Source organism: Microcebus murinus, chromosome 8 (genome assembly GCF_040939455.1).
Source record: "Microcebus murinus isolate Inina chromosome 8, M.murinus_Inina_mat1.0, whole genome shotgun sequence".
NCBI lineage: Eukaryota > Metazoa > Chordata > Mammalia > Primates > Cheirogaleidae > Microcebus > Microcebus murinus.
In genome coordinates this window covers 74,357,423-74,380,271 of record NC_134111.1, presented here as the reverse complement: position 1 = coordinate 74,380,271, position 22,849 = coordinate 74,357,423, and the positions used below count along the sequence as shown (strand labels likewise).

The 22,849-nt window shown below is 35.4% G+C and overlaps 2 protein-coding genes across 8 annotated transcripts in view; both read left to right on the top strand.

The window, feature by feature from the left end:
* The window catches only part of HYCC2 (hyccin PI4KA lipid kinase complex subunit 2), an 82,858-nt gene extending 68,105 nt beyond the window's left edge, over positions 1-14,753 (top strand). For 5 of the 6 annotated variants that reach the window (XM_076005791.1, XM_076005790.1, XM_012739042.2 and 2 more), the window contains 3 exons: positions 1,696-1,855; positions 2,617-2,784; positions 6,872-14,753. In XM_076005791.1, coding sequence (XP_075861906.1) covers positions 1,696-1,855; positions 2,617-2,784; positions 6,872-7,473 — 930 coding nt within the window. In that variant the 3' untranslated portion in view covers positions 7,474-14,753. The remainder of the gene's footprint in view (positions 1-1,695; positions 1,856-2,616; positions 2,785-6,871) is intronic. The other variant, XM_012739044.2, reaches the window with a different exon arrangement.
* Positions 14,754-19,052: 4,299 nt separating this feature from the next.
* Positions 19,053-22,849, top strand: part of ORC2 (origin recognition complex subunit 2) — a 50,047-nt gene continuing 46,250 nt past the window's right edge. For both annotated transcript variants that reach the window (XM_076005792.1, XM_012739053.3), the window contains exon 1: positions 19,053-19,218. The gene's annotated coding sequence lies outside the window, so the exon portion shown is untranslated. The remainder of the gene's footprint in view (positions 19,219-22,849) is intronic.

Genomic DNA, 22,849 nt, shown 5'->3' with positions numbered 1-22,849 from the left:
GCAACTATTTTTTTAAAAATCTAGATGGGACAGAGGAAAAACACAAAATGCTAATAGTTGTCTAGGTGATTCAAGTATGGATGTTTTTACTTTCCAATTTTCCAAGCTATTTGTACTATTCTTATAAATTGTATTCTCAAAATATTATTTTCTGCTTGCAGTACTTTAAGAGTACAACTTTTCAAAAAGCCATTGATCTCTTTTTTTTAATATTTTAAGCTAAATATAAATTTATTGATTTAGCATTTGCAGTAATTCTCAGATATTTGAATTCTCATATTTTCTCATCTCAGCATCCCTAATTTTATTCTAAGGGTTATATTAAAACAAATGGATAAAAAGATAAATTACAGCATCATGACAATACTCTTCATTTATGAGACTCTTTAAATTCATAGTTTAGCCTTGCAACAATCTTGTAAATTAAGTGGAGGTGGCATTTCCAAGGCAATATAGGTAAAGAGATTAGTAATCTCTAATTCTAGATCTCTGGGGAACTCAATAAACAATAACTCTTTTCCCTATTCAAATCTAGAGCCATGTGATAAATAGACAAAATAGTTGGCAAACAGAGAAACAACTATTAGCTTTATTAATAAAGGCTAAGCGGAAAGACCTAGCTCCCCACCCTTCCATCTAGAGCATGGAATAGCCCAATGGAGAGAAGGTTTGAGGGGGAAGATCAGGCACACCCATCCAGCTTGCTGCCTTCCACTTGTGCTTGTCCAAGTGGAGAGGAAAGGAAGAAAGACAATTGTTTTGCTCAAGATCTTTGCTAGATTAAGACAACCCAGTTAAGAAACTTGGACCAGTTAAATGGCAGTTACTCACCAACCAGGTATCTCACTCTCCTCTACAGGAAGCAGAAAGTGGTGGGAGAAAATGCCAGAAGAATTTAGGGAAAATTTCTCCTCATGTAAACCGAGGAGTAGAGAAAACCTAATGTTTATCAGAGATTAAATTTTGCATGTTTTTATCATTTGAAGAATCAGTTACTGATTCTAAACTGCCCATATCAGGGTTCAAATTTTAAATAATTTTGCTTTCTTTGGAATGCATTTTCGTCCTTGATGGTAACTTAAAGGAATCAGTGGTATTATGACTCACATTTTTAAAATATAAATTCCATTTGAAAAGCCTTCCTGAAGAGAACTTTGGTTCAGATTTAAAAACAAAAGCAAAACCAAAATAACAACACAACAATGGAGATACATTTCTGACAAATTTATACTTTTGTATGTTATAATACAAGTTTTAAATACATATTCCAAAAATTATGGAAACATAAAGTGTAGAATGTACAAAAACTATATATTGGCAGGACGTGGTGGTTCACGCCTATAATCCTACCACTCTGGGAGGCTGAGACAGGTGGATCACTCGAGGTCAGGAGTTTGAAACCTGCCTGAGCAAGAGCGAGATACCTTCTCCACTAAAAATAGAAAGAAATTAATTGGCCAACTAAAAATATATAGAAAAAAAAATTAGCCAGGCGTGGTGATGTATGTCTGTAGTCCCAGCTACTTGGGAGGTTGAGGCAAGAGGATCGCCTGAGCCTAGAAGTCTGAGGTTGCTGTGAGCTAGGCTGATGCCATGGCACTCTAGCCGGAGCAACAGAGTGAGACTCTGTCTCAGAAAAAAAACAAAGCCTATATATTGGTTGTTAATTTGTATAGGCTTATATTATCATTTTAGGTTGCCAATGCCATGAAAAACTCATTACCATTTGATGCTCCTGATTCTTCACAAGAAGGCCAGAAAGTACTTAAAGTGGAAGTCACTCCAACAGTGCCGAGGATTTCTCGGACTGCAATTACAACAGCTTCAATCCGTCGTCATAGATGGAGGAGAGAAGGTGAGTGCAAAATCCCCATAGTCTACTCATGAATTCAAGTAAATTTATCACTGTTTTTACAGACTGTTTTAGCACATGATATTATAGGACTCTGTATAATTAAAGTATTAATACAATTTTTCAGTTTTTAAAAATAGCACTAGATACGTGATTAAGTGCCTAAAGTTATTTTAAATAAATGTATGTATATTTATAAATTAGAAAGATGTTATTTAGGCTGCTTTATGAATGTTAAAACAGAAAATAAGATCAGGTTAATTTTTGGTGTTTTTGAACTAGTAATAACAATAGGAAAGAAGTTGCTTTAACTCTGTTCCCATACTGGAAAAAAAAGGTGCATGTATGAGCATTGTGGGAAAAAACTATGTAACTGGCCAAACTAACAGTATGATACAAGCTATTCATAAAAGAATTGATTCTTGTTTTTGGATTTTTATCTTTGCTTTTCCTTTTTTTGTAAGTGCTGAATCCAGCAGTATTTCACTGACATATGGTACTTGAATAGTCAAGCTGTCTTGCTTAAGAGATATTAATTGCCATTTTAATGATCCCAATTTTTCTGTCCTATTCATTTGCAAACCTCACATTGTTCATCTGCCGCCTTATGTGTGTGCATGCTGTGCACACACATGTTAATTATATAAATAGTGTTTGTGTTTATATCATATCCATATATACATTCTCTTATCTGCCTGGGTCAAAATGCTCAGAACAGAATAGAGCAGCACAAAAGCACTAAAATTTTATATGTTGAATCCCAGATGGCTTTGACTTCTCAAACGAGGCTGACTCGAGTATTCCCGGCTCCCCGATCCAACTCGGCTCCACTGACCTAGGGATCAAACGTGTGCAAGAGGGGGAGGTGCTGGTGCGCAGGACCCCTGAGCATGGCTCGCCGAAGCCCAACTCAGCAGCAGCCACAACAGAGGGTAGGACAGAGATGAGGAGGCAGAAGTCAGTGAGGCAGTTGCTGGAGAAAGATCCTGGCTCTCTATCCCCCAAGCAGAATATCTTTCCATTCTAGTGTGTGTTTTCACTATCCCAGGGTGTTATTAGCTCCTCCCTGCAAAAGCACCCTCCCTCCCCATATGCCTAGCACCAGGTCAGATACAATCTTTAGTTGCCATTTGTGCTGGCCTGAAGTCTGCATCCCTGTGTAATCAAAGAACAGCTTGGCATGGCTACTAACAAGGCAGAGGCCTGTCTCCAAAAGGTCTGCAAATGCTTGGAACTTTTTCATTACTGAGCATGTTTATTCTAACATTAGGAAAGAAAAATGCACCCAATGGACATGAGCCTGATTAGTCAATATGAATGATTTCATTTATAATTAATTAATTCTTTAAATTCTTTATAATAATTCTTTAAAAATCTGTGAAAAGAGTTTTAAAATATTAGTATATTATCTTTGAGAAATTGAAGTGGAGCCGACCAATTTATCTGTAATCCTTGGGTGTTAAATTAACAAGAACTTTTTATCTCTTTGACAGAGCATGCTGATATTGATTGGTTTTTTTATAATCTGCAGATTAAATTGCCTAGGTCTAGCTAGTGAACTACTGACATTTTTCCTCTACAAATGTGCTATTCTGGTGTGCACTACATTTTATAATTTATTGTAAATAAGGGCTGTGTTTTATAGCTCCCAAACAGAACTGAAATATATTATGAAAGGACAGATATTCTGGTAGATCCTTGTTTCTACAATGTAGGTATCTCAAAATGAGAATTTTTTTTACACATACAACCCACTACCACTATCTGGAAAAGAACACTTCTCTCTGATAGGACAGTATTTACTTGCTGTTTTGCATGTAATCCCTTAGGAGTTAGCTTTGTTAAACAGGGAACTGTAGCCAAATAGTTTTTTTTTTTATTTTATTATCTAATATATTGCTGCTGTGGAATCTTTACACTAATTTATGAAATAAACCAAGTAGTTTTAAAAGAGGTTATATATTTTTACTTATTTTAAAGACCAAACATACATAAAGCAGTTAACTGCCACCTTAGGGAAGTCTCTTGCTCTTTGGTGCATTAGAAATTTGAGCATGCTCAGTAAGAATCTAAATCTACTCTCTGTTCCCTTGCCCATTTGCCCAGATTGACCTTACTTCATTTAACAGTGTTGCATGTGCATGACCTAGGGACCTAAAAAAGTTGGTGCGTTTTAGAAATCCTTCTTTAGATGGCTGTGAAAGATGCAGCCTTCCCTTTTTGTTCTTTATATATCCCTTTATGTTATCCCTAGGAGTCAGTTTTATCTTGTATAAACACATAAAAATGAGAATGTGAATACATGTGGAACCCAGAGTTGGCCTAAATTGAACAACAGCCTATTTATCAACATTCTTAGTGACTAAATGAGCCATTTGATGTATATCTTCTACTATTGTTAGAATGTTGGGATCATTTGTGCTAAATGTAGTACTGTATTAATTAACAGTTGATGAAATTCTAGAAAGTGAGGGATTCGGTTGGAGCTTTTCTTCTAATTCATCGAAAGTCATACACTTCGAAACAAAGGAACCAAAATAGTAGTTCCTTTTTAATATCCTCTTAAATATTAAAATACTCTATTTTAACATCTCTTATCACTTATTTCAATGTGGGGAGAGTAAGATGGCATAGCCACGACAAAAGAGAAATAAGTTTCTTGAGTATGTTTGAAATTTCTAAAAAAGTTATTTTACCTTTTAGTCTAGATTAAATGTGGTTTTTAAATCAATATTAGAAGAAGCTAAATTTATGAGAAAAGCCAGCCATCAATAGAAAAGTTCATTAAAAATCCATTTCAGTTGTCTCTTTGGATCATGAATGGTATTATTGTCACCTAGGGAGAAGATTACAAAGGAAAAATGTTTTGAGACATAGTTGCCTTTTTATTCCCTGAGGCTTTTTAAACAGCAGGAGGGAAATTACTAAAAATTATGAAAAGTTTTGATAATTCTGAAGTCTGCTGGAGCTTTCAAAAGGCACTATGCTTACCACTACACTATCAACGCCTCCTACTGGAGTTTTTAGATTAGCATAGATTACTGGCTTTAAAAAAAAAGAAAGAAAACATTTTCTATAATGGACTTAAGTGGTTCTACAGTCAAATTGGGTTGATTATATGTTGAAATCGAAGGGAGAAAAAAAAACAAACAAAAAAAGAAATTGAAGGGAGACTATAAGCCCATCACCTACTTTTCTCCTGATTGTCAAGTAACATTCTGTTTCTGACTTTTAAGGCTAGAATTAAAATTATTACTAAACTGAGGACATAACCTGTGATTAAAATACAGTCAGTATTCCATTATATTGAAACAGCATTGCTTAGTATATAAAATATCAGTAGATTCTCTTGCATGGTGGCTTTTATGTTGTTATCTTTTTTATGGCCATATTGCTTGGGCATCAGATCTGCATGCAGCAAGATTCAGAAGCTTGCACTAAATCTCTCAGTCTCCTTTCTAATTAAATAGATACACCCAACAATACATTTCTGTTCTCTTCCAGTTTTATATTACTATAATAATATCAATTCTGAACCAATAACTATCTTTTCTTGGGTATTTTGCAGTTCTTCATACTAATTATAAGTAAATTACTAAAATGATATATGAATATAATTTAAAGTTTTTATTTTGAAGTACTTTATATACAGTTCTTTTGGAGGGGTTGAGAGAAGTGGTGTCAGCTGCTACTGTTCTTAGTAAATGCGTTTTCATATGGCTTTGCATGATTATTAAAGATTATTAAACTGCTGGATATAACAAGATACCTTTTGCTTTAAGGACAGACTATTTCACTCTTCTTTAGAAAGAAGAAAATAATCCATATTAGAAAAATTTTAATTTTTCCAGGTACTATGTTAAATTAAAGATTGTTTATTTAACCTGTATCTCAAAGTAATATTTGTTTAGATTCTTTCTTAAAATTTTACCTTAACTATAATGTTGATATCTGTTTTATAGATTCAGATTAAAGTTTCTTGCATGCTGGGAAACTTATTTAATGAGGTAGCAAACCAATATCTGTTTTTGAAAGAAGCAAATGTATTACTTTCTAAGAGACTACTGATCATACTTTCAGTAAGAGCATTGGGCTTTCTGGAAACCACAAGCTCAGTATATTACATATGCTTCTCTTCTTCCCACAAAAATTCCAAGATAAGATTTCTTTCATTAACTGCAGTTTATGCATGAAATATGATGTGACACTATAGTATTTTGTGATTGTGACAATAATATGTCTCAATGCTGAGAGTTCAAAATATTGTAAAAATACACAATATAGAAAATAAAAATCCTTCTTAAATATCCCTGCTGGTTCCCTACCCCTGCACCCTGATGTTGTCTTCACATTAATTGATTGAGAAAATGTGGAAACCAGTGAATAGATGTGTCCCTAAGACAAAATATAATTGTGAAGTTGCTGAAAGCAATGTAGTTTTTAGTTTTGAGTTAGACAATTTACTAGTTCTGCCTTAAAGGTTTTAAAGCCATACAAAAGCAGTTATCTATTGAATAGATATAAAGTTTTATTTCAATTATATAGAGTTTGGCTTATATGCATAAACGAGTTTTGATATAATTCTGGGTAACTGAAGTTAGAAGAGGGTCTCTTTTGTACAGTCTATCTTATGGTAGGTTAAAGAAGATGAGGGAAGAGTTTTGCTTTTTTAAATAGATAAATATGGTCATTTCAACTGAATGATAGAGTGTATTATAAGGATTTAGGTTAACAAAATCTATTTTACCTAATTGGTCTATGTACCTAAATATTGATAGTATACTAAGTATGTTTCTGGATAGTTTTACAAAAGCTGCACTAATCAAAACTGAATGAACAGAATGAATAGCATATTAGAATTCTGTGTAGATTAAGGTTTATTCCTCTAAATTGTTTAGGGGCAGTGTTGATAGTAGGGCCATTGCCAACCTATAGCAACCATTACTCAAGAGATAAGGTCAGTGTTGCCATTCACAGCTGCTTCTTAATTTGCTGAGTCTGTCTGATTTGTTTTTTTAGGTGCTGAGGGTATAAATGGAGGAGAAGAGTCTGTAAACCTGAATGATGCAGATGAAGGATTTTCATCAGGGGCTTCCCTCAGCAGTCAGCCAATTGGGACCAAACCATCCTCCTCTTCTCAGAGGGGAAGCTTAAGGAAAGTGGCAACTGGGCGTTCAGCCAAAGATAAAGAAACAGCCTCTGCCATCAAATCCAGTGAGAGCCCTCGAGATTCAGTAGTTCGCAAGCAGTATGTACAGCAACCAACTGATCTTAGTGTAGATTCAGTTGAGCTGACACCAATGAAAAAACACCTGAGCCTGCCTGCTGGCCAGGTGGTGCCAAAAACCAATAGTTTAAGTCTAATCCGGACAGCCAGTGCTTCCTCAAGTAAATCATTTGACTATGTAAATGGCAGTCAAGCAAGTACCAGCATTGGGGTTGGCACTGAGGGAGTTTCTAATTTAGCAGCTAACAATGCTAATCGATACTCAACTATCAGTCTACAGGAAGACCGGCTAGGTCAAGCTGGTGAAGGTAAAGAGCTCCTCAGCCCAGGAGCCCCCTTAACCAAGCAGTCTCGATCCCCAAGTTTTAATATGCAGCTAATATCCCAGGTGTAGTTTTGACATCCTCTCTTCTCTTTCTGCTTACCTTTTAAACTGAACATATTTCATTGTGTAAGAAGACACTTCATCCCACATTGTGAAAATACTGGTCATCGTAATGAGATTTGATTTAGTTTAGGTATCTTCATACTGTATTTTGTATGGAAACAGCAATAAGGTTTTCTTTTCCCTCCTTCCTATACCTTCTCTTCACCTATTCCTTGTAAATTTGTTTGTGAAGCAGTATAAAATGTTTGCCTTTTCCATGCCTTCCTTTCTCCTTGGGTGATGTGCAATCCATCGTAGGCTGATCGGTCCCATTTCAACACTGTGAGACTGAGGGTACATAAGAGGAAATGGTGTATATGATCCCTATGAAATGATTCTTTGGCTTTTGCTTAAAAACAAAACAAAACGGGTTTGTTTTCATAATCTATAGAACTATGAAGATTACTGGATCATATTTTTTTCTCTCTTAACCAGGAGTGCCTCAGAGATTCTGCTATGACTTTGGACTTCTCTGAGTCTGTGCAATCATATTCTGGAAAAGCAGGGGAAAGGTGGTAGATTGCTGCTCTTTTTCATTAAAATGAGGGTAGCTCTTTTTTCCCCCATCTCCTTTATCCCAAGGACATAAATGTTCAATTACAGAGGCATTTAAATCAAGTTGTGACCACCTCCATTGGAGGGCAGGGCTCTAAGTTGATTGTGTGATTGATAATGCACTTTCTCAGTGGCTCTATAGTCATTATTAACATGTCTTCCCTCTTCCCCACAAGGACATAAGGTCATTTCTGTCCTTAAAATTTGAATAACTAACAAATCAGAGAATCCAAGAGGCAAGTTGTTTCCCAGGAATGATTGACACTTTGGTGCTGGGGTTTTGTGGGGGGAGGGGTAGTTTTTGTTTAGCTTGTGTGGGATTGTATGTGTGAGGGGGTTTTGATTGGTTTTTTCTTTTCCTTTGTGAACTGATAATGACTGAAGTAGAATAGTACATCTTCAGGTAAAGAGAGGGATTTCTCAATCCACTTTCTGTGATGTCAGACTATTAGAGAAACCCTTTCAGCTGCTTTCTAGATGTATCTAAATTCAGTCAGATATTTTGGATTAAGAAACCTGAAGACCTGATAGATCACATACTCCAATGAAACATATCAGGGACAGATAATTGGCTGAAAACACTGATGCCATGTGACACATTTTTTTTTTAAACATTTCTACCAGGGGGTACTGACTTGATTTCTCCTACAAGGACCACACTGCCTTTGTGTTTAATGTAATGCAATTTGTGGACACTCTAATCATATATCTGCAAAGTTTCTCATTTTTATAAAACTTTGAAATCATGCCAGTAAGCTAGATGTTGAATGTATGTAAGTAGCATTTGGTAACTGCTGAAAGGCTAAAAAAAAAAAAAAGAAAGAAAGAAAGAAAGAAAATACATTATTGGTTAAAAAAAATAATTCTGATTTGGTTGAATAAGATTTTATTGTAACCTCTTCTGAGTCTCAGGCGCTAATGTTTGAAAAAGAAGGGAATATATTCAGTTTTTAAAAATCAGTGTATTGTGACTTGAACTGCTATAAGTTATCCTTCCACAAACTACATCAGAGCTATTAGTGCTTTGTACATGTAGATGTTTTTACTTTATAATTGTGAAAGAAAAATATACTGAATTTATAGAAAGCAAGTATTCTCCTAATTAACAAAGTTTAAAATTTTATCTCTGCCAATTAAAATTACAATAGATTTTGATAAATGAACAGAAAAATGCCTCTTGTTTTTTTCATACCTAAAAATTCTCTCCTTTCATTTACTATAAGAAATTTTTTTTAAAGTGGGACTTTCTGTTAGAATCTTTATAAGAATAATGAGATGCTTGTTTGAATTTAGTAATCTGTAACATTTTTCAGCTCATGTGAAAATGTAAAACTGTAATAGAACCTGAACTAGTATCTACAACATTGCCAAAGTCTGGGGTAAAGATAAAAGTTGATAAATAGACAATTTATTGATTTTGTGTGTGTGTGTGTATATATGATGTGTATATGTATATATCACAGAGACATATTTTAGATATGCGTTGGATGTCAATTAAATGAAAAGAATTTAAAAACAGCCAAAATAAATGAGGTGTAAAGGTCTATAATATGGTAAGGATGACAGAGTTTCAGGTATGTAAGGAAAGAAGCATTGTACTTACCTGGGAGTAAGATCTTGGCTTTGGCTGGAAGTTAATCACTTTATGGCAGAAAATTCCTGGTTTATTTAGGATGCTAAAGGACTGTTTTTAATTCAACAAATTGTGCATTTATTGGCATCTAAATCTAGCATGATTTTAGTTGAAGCACAAAAGAAATACCAAATAATACCAAATTACAGCAAAAGCTGTTAATAAATATAACTAAATTTTCCTTTGGTTAGAAATCATACATTATACCTAAAAAGTTGGTTTTAAATAATTTTCATCTTAGACGATTTCATTTATCTGTGTATACATATTATAGTTTGTATGTATACATACTCATTAATGTTTCATGACTGAATAACATTTGTTTTTAATCCTTTTAGGTGATATGATTTGGATCTAATTAAGAAACATTTCATTTAGTCTAAACTTTGCATTCAGGGTCTTAGAATAGATTTCTTATGCAAGATAGAGTTAAAATGGAATGAGTTAGTTTAATAAACTGGAAGTCAAATTTTCTAAGAGATTTTTGATAGGCATTTGCATTACTTACGGGCATTTAATTAAAAAGTTTTACTTCTCATATACAACAGCTCTTACAAATATATGCCAGCAATATTCATACTTCATCCTTTAACAACCTTTTGTTTTATACTTCCATAAAAAAGCCTACCCATCTATAGAAAAGATATTAGGGAGAAAATACTTGTTTTCTATAATAAAACGATTTGGTTGATGCCATCTATGCCAGGTTGGATTAAGGAATACAAAAAATATCTGAAGATTTTGGGAACTCTTTTCTATGACATTAATTATTAGAAAGCAAACTAAAATGTAAAATTAAAATTAACTTAGAATTAAGATTTTTAAATATGAAAATATTTTTAAAAGCTGGGGGGAAAATGGCTATAATTTTAAATTTTGATCTCTACCACCACCCATACCTTTCCAATTCACTCTTCTGTGCCTATTTATTATAGAATCAGAATGTTTGTGCTAGAAGATACCCTAGAGATAATCTAGCTAGTCTCCCACACCCCCTCCCCACCCCACATTCATCCTCAGGAAACTGAGGCTAATTGTAATGTGATCAAGATCACATAACTAAAACAGAGCCAGAATTAAACCCAGTTTCCTGTCACATGCATATTAAAACCCTCTGTCTCCTTTTATGCATACTGTGATAAATGTGGTACATAACACACTCCATTTCTGTAGATTCCTTACATTTCTTCCTAGTAGTTGCTGAATACAACATATTAAGAAAAGTATTAAATCCAGAAAAAAGAGTAATAAATATAGATGAGAAAGTGTTAGAAATGTTATCTATACAGAAGTAAGGATAGATGGGTAGATACATTATTCTTTATTCTAATTTATGCCTTACTATGTTCTGCCACACAACAGTTGTATGCTGCCATTTTATAGTTAATTACATGTCTGAGGATTTATTTAGTGCAAAATAAACTCAATGAAATAAATGGCTTTGATCAGTGTTCCTAGCTATTTTAAAGTAATTTTTGAATCAGCCAGCTTTCGGTCACCAAGGCAGCAAATTAATAATATTGCACAATGGGATATTGGAGAGTAAAGATTAAATAAATTTGATCCTGTCAATTTCTAATAAAGAGAGATTGAATCTTATGCTTAGAGCAGATACAAGCAATATTTCCTTATGTGACTGAAAAAGGTTTACAGTGTGAAGCTTATGATTCCATAATGGAACTATAACCATATGTCATGTAAAGTGTATATACCATGTAAAATGTCTTAAATGCGGTAGTCTCAGCTATATAAGCTCGTTATTTACAACCTGTATTCTCAAATTCCACTTAGTAGCTTTAAATTATAATTATTTATTAGACACTGGAATACTGAGAATAACCTTTCAGATTGTTTTGTTTGCACTACTCTTGTGAATATTTTAATTAAGTGGGATGTTTTTCCTATCTCACTTTGTGAGGTTTGTATGGGTCCATTTTTGAGTACTTTAGTTGTTGACAATCAGTTGTCTCATTTAATTTTCTGCATCTTCATTTGTAAATAAAAAAACCTCTAATCTTGTCTTTAGGGTTAGTATCCTATTTATATGAACACTGGCAAGGAGGATCTCTCCATTTCTGATTTTGGATGACAGAGTAAGTTCTGTTTTGTTTTAAAAAAAATCAGTATTTCAGTTACATATTTGTTTTTCAGTTTTAAAAAGTTTAATAAGTCATGCCAGTGTTCAGAAAATCTAAGAATTTTAGGGCAATTTTTCTATAGTATGGCTATGTTAAACAGTTTGAACATGAGATTTTTTATCTTTCAAGTTTGATTATTGTCATTGTTTCACCACTAAGTTGGTTGAGACATTTGTTTGTAATATTTTAATTTTTTAAAAGTGCTTTTTAGAAACAAGTTGTTTGAAAATCAGCTAGAAATAGATAACTTAAACTCTTAAAAAATTAAGAATACTGCCAGATTATAAGAAGATGGAATGTAGTTTTAAGTTGTTAACAGTGCTAATAAAATCATAATGAGTCACCAGATTGGTAAAATTTTCCATGCTTAGGTGGTCATACTGATAATGTAAGACATAAATTTTAGTATTACTTTGTGTGTACCTGAAGGATATATCATACTGGCACTGAGCAGATATAGGAAATATACTATTCATAGAAAAGTCATCATCACTCAACCTCCCCACCCATATAGGCATATTCCTTCTAAACCTAACCACACAACCACAAAATTTTCGTAATTTCAGTCTCTTCAGTATTTTTGTAACCTTAGCCATTAGTCCCATAAGAAATATATACAACAGCAAACAATTCAGGATAGAAGTTAGCCGAAAGCTGGGAATGATGTGAAATAACTGGCAACATAGTACAGAAATGTAGGGTCTATGTTTTGAGAAAATGTTAATCATGTTTACAAATTAAGGCATATTCAGAGATGTCTACTATTATGTTTAATATTCATTTTACAAAAACAGAGTAAGTGGGGCCAGGCACAGTGGCTCATGCCTGTAATCCTAGCACTCTGGGAGGCTGAGGTGGGAGGATTACTTGAATTCAGGAGTTTGAGACCAGCCTAAGTGAGAGTGAGACCCTGTCTCTACCAAAAATAGAAAAATTGGCTGGGCACACCTGTAGTCCCAGCTATTTCGGAGGCTGAAGCAGGAGGATTGCTTGGGCCCAGAAGTTTGAGATTGCAGTGAGTTATGACGCAACTGCACTCTAGCCAGGGCAACAGAGTGAGTCACAAAAAAAGAAAAAAAGAAGCATAGCTTAAAAGTATAAGTGAGTTTTTAAAAATTGTATCTGGAGGCAGGTCTAATAAAGAATCTTTCATTTTCAAAGAGAAGTGACTTAATTAGATAATCCATTCCCAACTACAGAATTGATATTAATCTGATTTTCTGCATTTGAGTGTAAACAGCTCAGTGTGGGTTGTATCAGAGGAAATTCTTTACATCTGCATTGATTACACAATTTACCAAAGAAAATTTATCTACCAAATATAATTTTTAAAGTACCAAACCATTAAGGAATGAAACCCCTTTAACCTTAAAGGATTGCTTTTTAACCTTGGGGGAATATGAAAAGATTCTTTGACCTGAAAAATAGGTTTACAGTAGCTAAAAGATTCCATTTGAAGTTTTCTTATGTCAGTAAAATGTCAATATTTTATAATTCCAAAACTACCAGTTAAAGGTTAAGTCCAAATATTATTTCTTATGGCACATTTTCATGTCTCCTTAACTCAAAGTATTCTGCTCATCAGTATTGAATAAAAGAGGGAAGTTCCTAAAATTGGTATACTGTGTAATATTGTGGGTTTTTTAAGTAAAATTGAGGGGGAAATTGTGGAAATGCACCTTTTTCAATGGGCAATGGCAATTATTTCTAATAAGTATGATATTGGTTAAACTGGTACAGTTTGTTTACATGATTTATGTACATGATCACTCTGTGTCTTTTTCTTTGCAGAAAAACATGATTAGGTTAAGAAAAGCTAAAATACTTGTTTTAAAAATGTATGGACCAATAAGAATAAAGCTTTTAAACTGTTAAAAAATTATTTTGGGGGGAATCATGAAATATAATTGTATATTAACTGATGTTCCAAACAGGTTCTGTGTATTATTGTTTCATATTAGTTGGTAGGGAAAAAGTAATGAATATATTGATTAACTATCTGGGAAAAAGAAGATTGACTTTCTAACAACCACTGATACTAGTTTGGGGTGGTTTTTGTTTTTTTGTTTTTAAGTTTTATCATCCAAACTGAACTGAGCTGTGCTCCATGCTCCATGTAGTGTTTAAAAATATTTGTAATAAGTTCATCTACTTTACATTGAATCTTTTTTATTCTTATTCTAAAAATCATGCTGGCTTCAGTTTAACTGGTTAAGTAAAACAGGGAGGTGCAAAGATTATTTTCTCACTATTTTTCTCATGATAATTTGGCTTTCCTGAGGTACAGTTTCTGAAGGATTTTTATTGCTTTGGCATTATGTAATCTAATGTGTCGCAATGGACAAGCAAACAGGAAATATCCTACTTTCATGTTTGCCTCATAAAAGGATATGGAATGTACAGATCAGTTTGTTTTTTTTTTACCAGCATCAACCTATAGCTTGGTATAAACTTTCCAAGTATTCCACGAATAGTGCTGGTAAAAATTTAAATAGGATAGGCACATAGAAATTATGACCTCTATTGAGTGATGTTCTTTCAACGTAGGACTAGTAAGAACCTTCATTTTTTTCAGAACTGAAGAAAAAAACCACACATTTAAGATCATACTTATTGGTGCATGTAAACCATTATCCTGTCTTACTGAATTGACTAATGCTGTTGATTGTTGAAATGTGAAATGTAGTAGTCACTGTTGACTTTGTAAATATCTGCCAGAGATGAAAAAATATTTTAAGTTAATGTAAATAAAGATGTATAAAATTCAATATCAGTCTTCAATGCAGAAACATATCTAAGATGTTAAATATTGTGTTTCTTGAGAGATGTGTAATTTCCCCCAGATGTATCTAGCTACATTAAGAATGTAAATTTTCTTTTGTACAGTATAAAAATACAGCTTTATTTGGCTTTTAACTGGATTTCCCTGAGTTGACTTTATCTTAACTAAGTTTTATATCTTAAAAAGGTCCTTTCATTTTTTTCAAGCACACCACTTTATATATCTGAACTTTTAATTTATAACACACCCTATTAAATTAAGGCAATGTGTAAAATTGCCTATAACACCATAAAATAAGAAATAACATGAAGGCAGGCATGAAGTTTATACGTACAATATATGTTATACATTTCTGTAGTTAAGTGTTAGGATACAAATTCACTGAACTTTTAAGCAGCCAAATGTAAAGAGAGAAGATTAATTACATGATTTTCAGATGTCATTAAAATCAAATCAGTTTCTCAGGTGAAACACAATGGTTTCTAATACTGAAATGCTAGAAACTTTTCTTTCTTGGGTCCTTATAAAGAGGAGCCAACATTACTACAATACCATTTACATTCCCTTTAGCATTGTATGAAAGTTCCTGTTTCCTTCCCTCACCAACAATTAAACTTTTTGATCTTTCCCACATTGTTTTCTAAAGACTTTAGTCTTCTATTGGAATATGGGTTTAATCAAGGGTTGATCTCCAGGTCACCTTTTCCTTTCCCTTTCCATGCATTTCCTAGGAAAAATCTCTTTTGTGCCTTTCCCCTTATGACTGTTTATTCTTGCTATGGATCAAAGCTTTATTCTCCATTTTATTTCAGATTCAAGCAATAAAGCACATTGTCTTTTTGATATCTTGTTTATTATGCCTTAATCCAAATACTAGGAATTCCAGAAGAGAATTGCATAAGGCAAATCACTAAGCTTGTTTTTCTCTTTAACTTTAGATCTGCGTTAGTTAGGAAGGATGAGATTCACCAGCTGACAGTTCCAATTTTTCCTTTTGTTAGATATGTAATACTTGCTCATTTTGAAAATCTTAGAAAATACAGAAAAAGTACAATGGGAAAAGTCATTCTCCTTAAGGTATTGCAATACAATTGTGATATTAATAAAATAGTGGAGGCACTATTCCTCCCCACACATACAACTCTCATCCAGGTAGGTCACAATATTTTATAGTCCCCACATGAATTAAACAGTCTCCCACATGAATTAAACAATAACAACTAACATTTACTCAGTGCTTAGGATGTGCCCAGCACCATCCCAAATACTTTAAAGAAAATACAGTAATTCACTTAATACAATAGCATTAGGTAAGTACTATTATTCTCCTTTTATAAGAAAAGGAAAGTACATATGTCCAAGGTCACAGAGCTAGGATTGAACCCAGACACTCAGGCTATGCACTTGTGAACTTAATCATTAACATAATGCTTCATTACAGTGTTGACTGTTCTCAACCATTAGTATACTTGCCAGACACCTGCCCTATCTCCATAAGGCAAAGCCCCCCCAATGGGGGATGAAGAAAGGGAGGGGCTAGATCTCAACAAAGCTAGATTACTGTTTAATAATAGACAAACTAAATCCATGAAAGAATACAGTTCTAATATCCTAGGCATCCAGAGTTACAAATTAACTCTTCTGTGCACATACAGTGTTTCTAGTTATGTACCATCCTTGGGAGAAATGAGAAAATAGTCCTTATGTGGTTCATATAAGGAATCTTAGTTGAGAGAAGCTGTTTTAGAGTATAATAAAGCAGAGGAGACTCCCAAAATATAAAACTTTAAAATATCTGACAGTTCTTTCCCCCATACCCTTTTCTCTCCACACAAAAAAAGCTGCCAGGTAGCATGGGAGGAAATCAGAACTTTGTTGAACTGACTCGAATAATTATTTTATGATTTAATGTTATTTTTTTTTATTTTTATTTTTTATTTTTTTTAGTCATCTTTGGTGGATTTAGATTTAATGTTATTTTTAAGTACATGGGAGAGGGCAGGGCACAAGTCTCTTGTGTTTAGAACTTCTAAAGGTCTTAATCTGGCCCTGAGTTAAAATGCAAATAGGATAATCTGTGATCATCACCTTAGTCTTGTTCAAGATGTTACAGTAGAAAGGAGTGGGACTGGCTTCTTCTAAAACTCACTTCAAGGCAGTGTTTAACACACATCAGAAATGGAAACATTATTTATGGCCCCAGTCATGCTGACCAGTGCAAACTTGTTTCAGAATCACTGAATAATTTAAAAACAGATTCAATAGGATTTTTATTTTATTCTAATATTAAGGCTTACTCTGCCAAATCTTTTACTACTGATTTGAAGTCACCTTGTGTGTGCTTTATGGGGAACTCACTGTTTCACCATCCCTGGTACAAGATGATCTTAAAGGTTTAATTTAGGCTTAATTTTTAAACAGAAACATCAAAAAAAAAAATAAGTTGAACATATCTATTCAGTATTCTTAGATCTTCATTTTTTTTTTTTTTAAGAGAAGAGGTCTTTGTTGCCCAGGCTCACTGCAGCTTGAAACTCCTAGGCTCAAGCAGTTCTTCCACCTCAGCCTTCCAAGTAGCTGGGATCACAAATTATTGGGGCCAATGGTTCTAAAGGAAAGAGTTTCAAGAAATTCAGGTTGGAATTTGGGGTTTGGAGAGTTATGATGATGTTCCAGAAGAAGATGACTTAACTATATTTGAATAAATGTAGATTGTTGTACCGTACTTAAAAAAAATCCCCTGAAAATAAGCCCTAGGGTGTCATCTTGAGAAAAAATAAATAAAAGACCCTGTTTTATTTTCGCGGAAACACAGTACTAGTAGGTGTGAGCATAGTGTACTGCAGCCTGGAACTTCGGGGCTAAAGTACCTCCCTGGCCTCATCCTCCTGGGACTATAGGCAGAGATACCCGGCTAGATCTTCAAAGTTTTAAGTACTCTTCAAGCATGTCATTAACTGTTAGGCTATGTTCTCTTTCCTGTCTCTACTCACCGCCCCCCTCATTTTTTTTTTTTAATTTACAATGCACAAAAAATTGCCTTTCCCTTTTTGAGACAGAGCCTCACTCTGTCGCCCTGGCTAGAGTGCAATGGCGTCATCATAGCTCACAGCAACCTCAAACTCCCAGCCTCAAGCGATCCTCCTGCCTCAGCGTCCCAAGTAGCTGGGACTATAGCTACACGCCACCAGACGGGGGCTTGCTCTTGCTCAGGCTTGTCTTGAACTCCGGACCTCAAATGATCCTCTTGCCTCAGCCTCCCAGAGTGCTAGGATTACAGGCGTGAAGCTACCCGCCGGCCCCCTTTTCTAAACTCCAGCTAACCAAAATGGAATAATGAGGTATAAAGGCTACTATCATTTCTCTTTCTCAACTGTATTCTCTAAACAGCTTCCAAATGGTGTGACTCCATTTCTTCTTTCCCATTCGTACCTCCTTAATCTTGTGATATTTCAATACAAATCTGACCAGTGCCCGAAGGGCCAACAAGCCCTTCGTAGTAACAGACCCTTCGTAATAACAGACCAGACTCTTGGAACTATACGCAACTGCTATCATTGATTTGTACCTTCTACCTGGAAAGTTTTGCCCCTCCTTGCCTGGCCTAAATCCATTCAACTCTGCGTTTTCAATCTAAACACCTCTTCCTCCAAAGAAATTGTTCCTGACTCCTTATAGCCTTCTAATCAGGTACTCTTGCCACATGCTCCAATAAATACTGCACTTCTTACATCGTGTTTTTCTCAATATTGTCCTTTCAGTATCTTCCCCTGCTAGGTATCTACCGTGAGGACAGAGATAATGGCTGTCTCGCTCAATATTGTACCCTTATGGTCTGGTTCGCAGGAGTAAATGACTCCAAATGAAATAGTATTCTGCTAGTAATACTGTGGGTATCTCAGCCAGGTTCATTTCTTTCCCTCAGTTTCTCCGTGTCTATTCATTCTACTATATTTCCCCTCGCTCTTCATCCCGTTAGCACTCTGATCCCATCTCCATACTCAGCGTTCGGGCCCTTAGGAAGAACTGTCTCCTCTTCTCCCTCCCCCAAACCCTTGAGAAGTAGGAGACCCTACCCTTCATGTCAAATGAGAAAGTAAAAAAAAAAAAAAAGCGAATCCATTCCCATTATCTTTTTCATCAAAAAAAGGTAACTAGAGGGGAAACTAACGAACACTTTTATGACTGCCACAAGACAGAGCAACTGCTCAGCCAGCTACCCGCCGCAAACTTCCTCAGATCCAAACTACACTTCTTCCTCCCTTCCCCGGAAACGGAAAAAGGAAAGGAAAGGCCTGAAGCCCAGAGCCGAGAGATTCGTTTTCCTCGGGTTTCCTGCTAGGCGGGGCCGGCTGGCCGGCTCCGACTGGCCTGCAGAGCCGTCGCTCTTGTCCAACTCTGCTTCCTATTGGCTTCGCAGGGCGCCGCCCCCTGATCAGGGCGGGAGATTCGGTGTGCAGTGCGCAGGCCTCCCATCCCCCAGCTGGCCACCGGGGTTGCCCCGCTTGGCCCGGCTCGGCGCGGACGACTGGAAGTTGGCCTCTTTGGTTGGGACCGAAGCTATCTTCCCTGTGGCGACGACTCAGCAGGGTATCGTCAGGCAGGTGCGAGGGGGCCGGATCCGCGCTAGGCGGAAACCTAGCAGAGCGTTGTGGGGTGTCGGAGCGGGTTGCCTCCCTTTTCTCCTTAGCTCTGGGCTTGTGAGGTGAGCCAGGTGCGCCCCGCTCCGCGGCTGAGCTGGGGCGCCCGCGTCGCGCGTGTCAAGGCTCCCCCTCGGCGTTCAGGGCAGGGTCTCTGCGCCTCTTGTTTTTGCCCTCTGCAGGCTACCCTCGGGCTCTAGGACCCCCGGCTGGTGAAACGCAGCCAACTGGTCAGCAGCTGGAGGCACAGGGCGAAGTCGAGAATACTTGTTGGGGCGAGAGGCTCACTCTGGGAAGACCGTCGGTCTGTCCAGCAGTGATAGGCCTTGTGTGCAAGGGACGCCTGAAGCCTGCATACCTGTTTCCCGGCTTACCGGGCCCTCAGATTGGACAGAGAACTGTAACGAAAGTAGTAAAGTTGCTCTGTGAGGGATGAAGAGGAAGAGATCATGTCCCAGAACTACCTCTGTAGCGAGAACCTTTGATGTTATCCCAGCCTGGAAGCATCAAATGTGTCCTGCTGATTAACTAATCGGTCACCGTGGGGCCATGCTTGGTTGATAGACCAGGCTTTTTAGGTAGAGGTGTTTAAATTAAAAGGCTGTTGAAGCATTGCTTTTCATTTTACAACTGAAATCCTAATGAAACCATTACACTTTCCACTAGCTAAATTGCAACCTGAAGAAAAATAGCATGGCCCTAACTAAACCTTTGTGTAATGGCTCTGCACGTTAAATGAACATCATTCCATCACTTACTGAGCACTTTTTCTGTTAGATGTTGCATGAGATATAAATGTACAAGAGATTCCCATTGTTAGGTTGAAGCTTAAAGTAAAAATACTGGTAATAGGGAACACTCAATGAGCATTTTCATATGTCAGACACATGATTTCATTTAATCATCACGACTTTGGACAAAGCCACACAGTTACAAAGTGAGGCGTTGCGATTAGAACCCAGGTTTTTCTGATATTAAAATTGGTACTTAACCGCTAATACATACTATCCTCTTTTTTAAAGGATTTCATTTTTTTTTAATTAAGCAAATCTTATTTGCTGTCAAAGGAGAGGGTGTTGCTGTTATTACTCACTTCGTGCTGCTGAATTGCCTTGAAGTTAATTCCATGAAAGGAGTTGACCTAGAAGCACCAAGGCAGTGCCTTGAAAGATCATAGATGGTCACTAAATATTGCATTTTACTGTGTGATTGTTAGGCAGTGTTTTTTCAGGAACTGTTGGAGAGAAAGTTTCTTAAGAGGTCTTTATAGAAAATTCTTCAGTTTGATGATTTTTTTATTATTTAATAAGATGCTTTAAAGTCTAGCAAAGGAAATGTTTATATAAGTACATTCAGCTACAAACAAGACTGAATTATGCTGCCTCTATCCTGGCAATTCTTGTAAAACACCACGAGGAAATTGCCTAGGACAATATTCAGTGGCCTAGAATATTTGTTTTTAAATTTTCCTAGAAAATCTTTTTTATCTCCCTGAAACAACTACTAAGCTTTTACTATTGAGAATTATGTAACAGATCTTTACTCCTTTTTCACTTTGCCTGGAAGCTCAAAGCCAAAAATTCTTTGCATATATTTTATTTTCTGCTTTTCTTTATATTTTCCCTGCCCAACACTCCTCATTAGCATTTTTAATTTATCATTTGTTTTATTGCATTTGGTCATTGTCACTGCTTCAAATCCTTTGTATAACACAGAAGTATATAATTAAATAAAAATAATGTAGATTATGCGGATAGAACTAGTGATATTTCCCCTAATGAACTGGAAAGTTAGAGGAACTATAGAAGTCTTTGGATATGTCAAGTATGCTGATATGTGGGAAATGATTAGACTTCATGAGTAATTTGCAGAGGTCAAAACAAGCATTTATGATACATTTTTATTTAATGGCAGGAAAAGGATGTGGTGTAATAATCAGGAACTTAGGAATCAATCAAATCTAGGTTTCAACCTTAATATTCTTTCTAATCATGTGAATTTGAGTGAATGGTTTAATATTTAACCTCAGTTTACTCATATTTAAGTTGGGTAAATTATATATATATAATATATAGAGATGCAAAATATCTACCTCAAGAACCTGAGGATAATGAGCTGTTATATATAAAAGTGCCTAATACAATACCTGACAAACAGCCCCTCAAAGAACCTGTTTGTTTATACAAGTATTAAAGAAATTTTTAGTTTATTTTATATAGATATCATATAAATGCATTAAAAATTTTCTCTAATGCCCCCAGATTCCCCATAATAGGAAACAGTATCATGACTCCCAACCATCCAAGTTACTAACCAAGCCCAACCCTGCTTAGCTTCTGAGATCAGAGAAGAGCGGGCGCATTCAGGCTGATATGGCCAAAGACAAAGAAGCAGTATTATGACTAGAAAAATAGCCCAGGAGAATATGTTTTATAAGCAGTGGTCATAAATTATGGATGAAGTATTTATTTATGCACAAAGTGTAAACCTCATAGAGTTATTGTGAGGGTTAAATGAGAATACATTTCCTCATTAGTATTGTGGTAAAAAAATAAGAAGAATGAATATTAAAATATTTAAAATATAAAATATTTTATTTTTTAAATTTGTTTTCCAGGAAGAGCTATTTTAATTTTCTATTAAACATTCTTCCAAAAGCATTATTTTATCCCATATCTTACTGAATATAAGAAATAACATTAGTATTAAAACTAGGAAAAAAGATAAATGCAGATAATTAAACTCGCATGAAAAAGGAAAAGTATAACAAAAGACTGAGATCTTTATAAATTTAAATATGAGATATAATTTAAAAACTGTGCATCTCTAAGCAAATTTTATTCAGTTATTTTTTAACAATAGTGTTTTATGACTCTAATACACTGATTTTTCAAGAAGGAAACCCATTTTTTAAATATTTTTATTTTAAAAATAGGCCTGTGTTCAGTTACACATTCCCCACCAACCTGTCTGTGATCATATTTCTTTTATTTTTTTTTTTGAGACAGAGTCTCACTTTGTTGCCCAGGCTAGCTCACAGCAACCTCAATCTCCTGGGCTCAAGCGATCCTCCTGCCTCAGCCTCCCGAGTAGCTGGGACTACAGGCATGTGCCACCACGCCCGGCTAATTTTTTTCTATATCTATTAGTTGGCCAATTAATGTCTTTCTATTTATAGTAGAGACGAGGTCTTGCTCTTGCTCAGGCTGGTTTTGAACTCCTGACCTCGAGCAATCTGCCTGCCTTGGCCTCCCAGAGTACTAGGATTACAGGCGTGAGCCACCGTACCGGCCCATATTTCTTTTATTTTGATTTAGGAAGAAAATACTGTTTCTGATGGCAGGAAATGCAAAATTTTTAAGTTTTGTTTTTTTTTTTTAATCCTGGTACAGAATTTTAAGAACTATTAATGAGAGCTTGATTAAGTGCACAACACTAATTACTGATTGGCTATTGATATTGTTTCTTCCCTAGTTCTCTCCAAGGAAAACTCTTAAACTGAATTTTCAGTAGAATAATCCTTAACTATGCTTTATAAGCAAAATAAGAGCTTTTGTTTACGTGATTTTTTGGATTTTACTGTTCCTAATTTTAT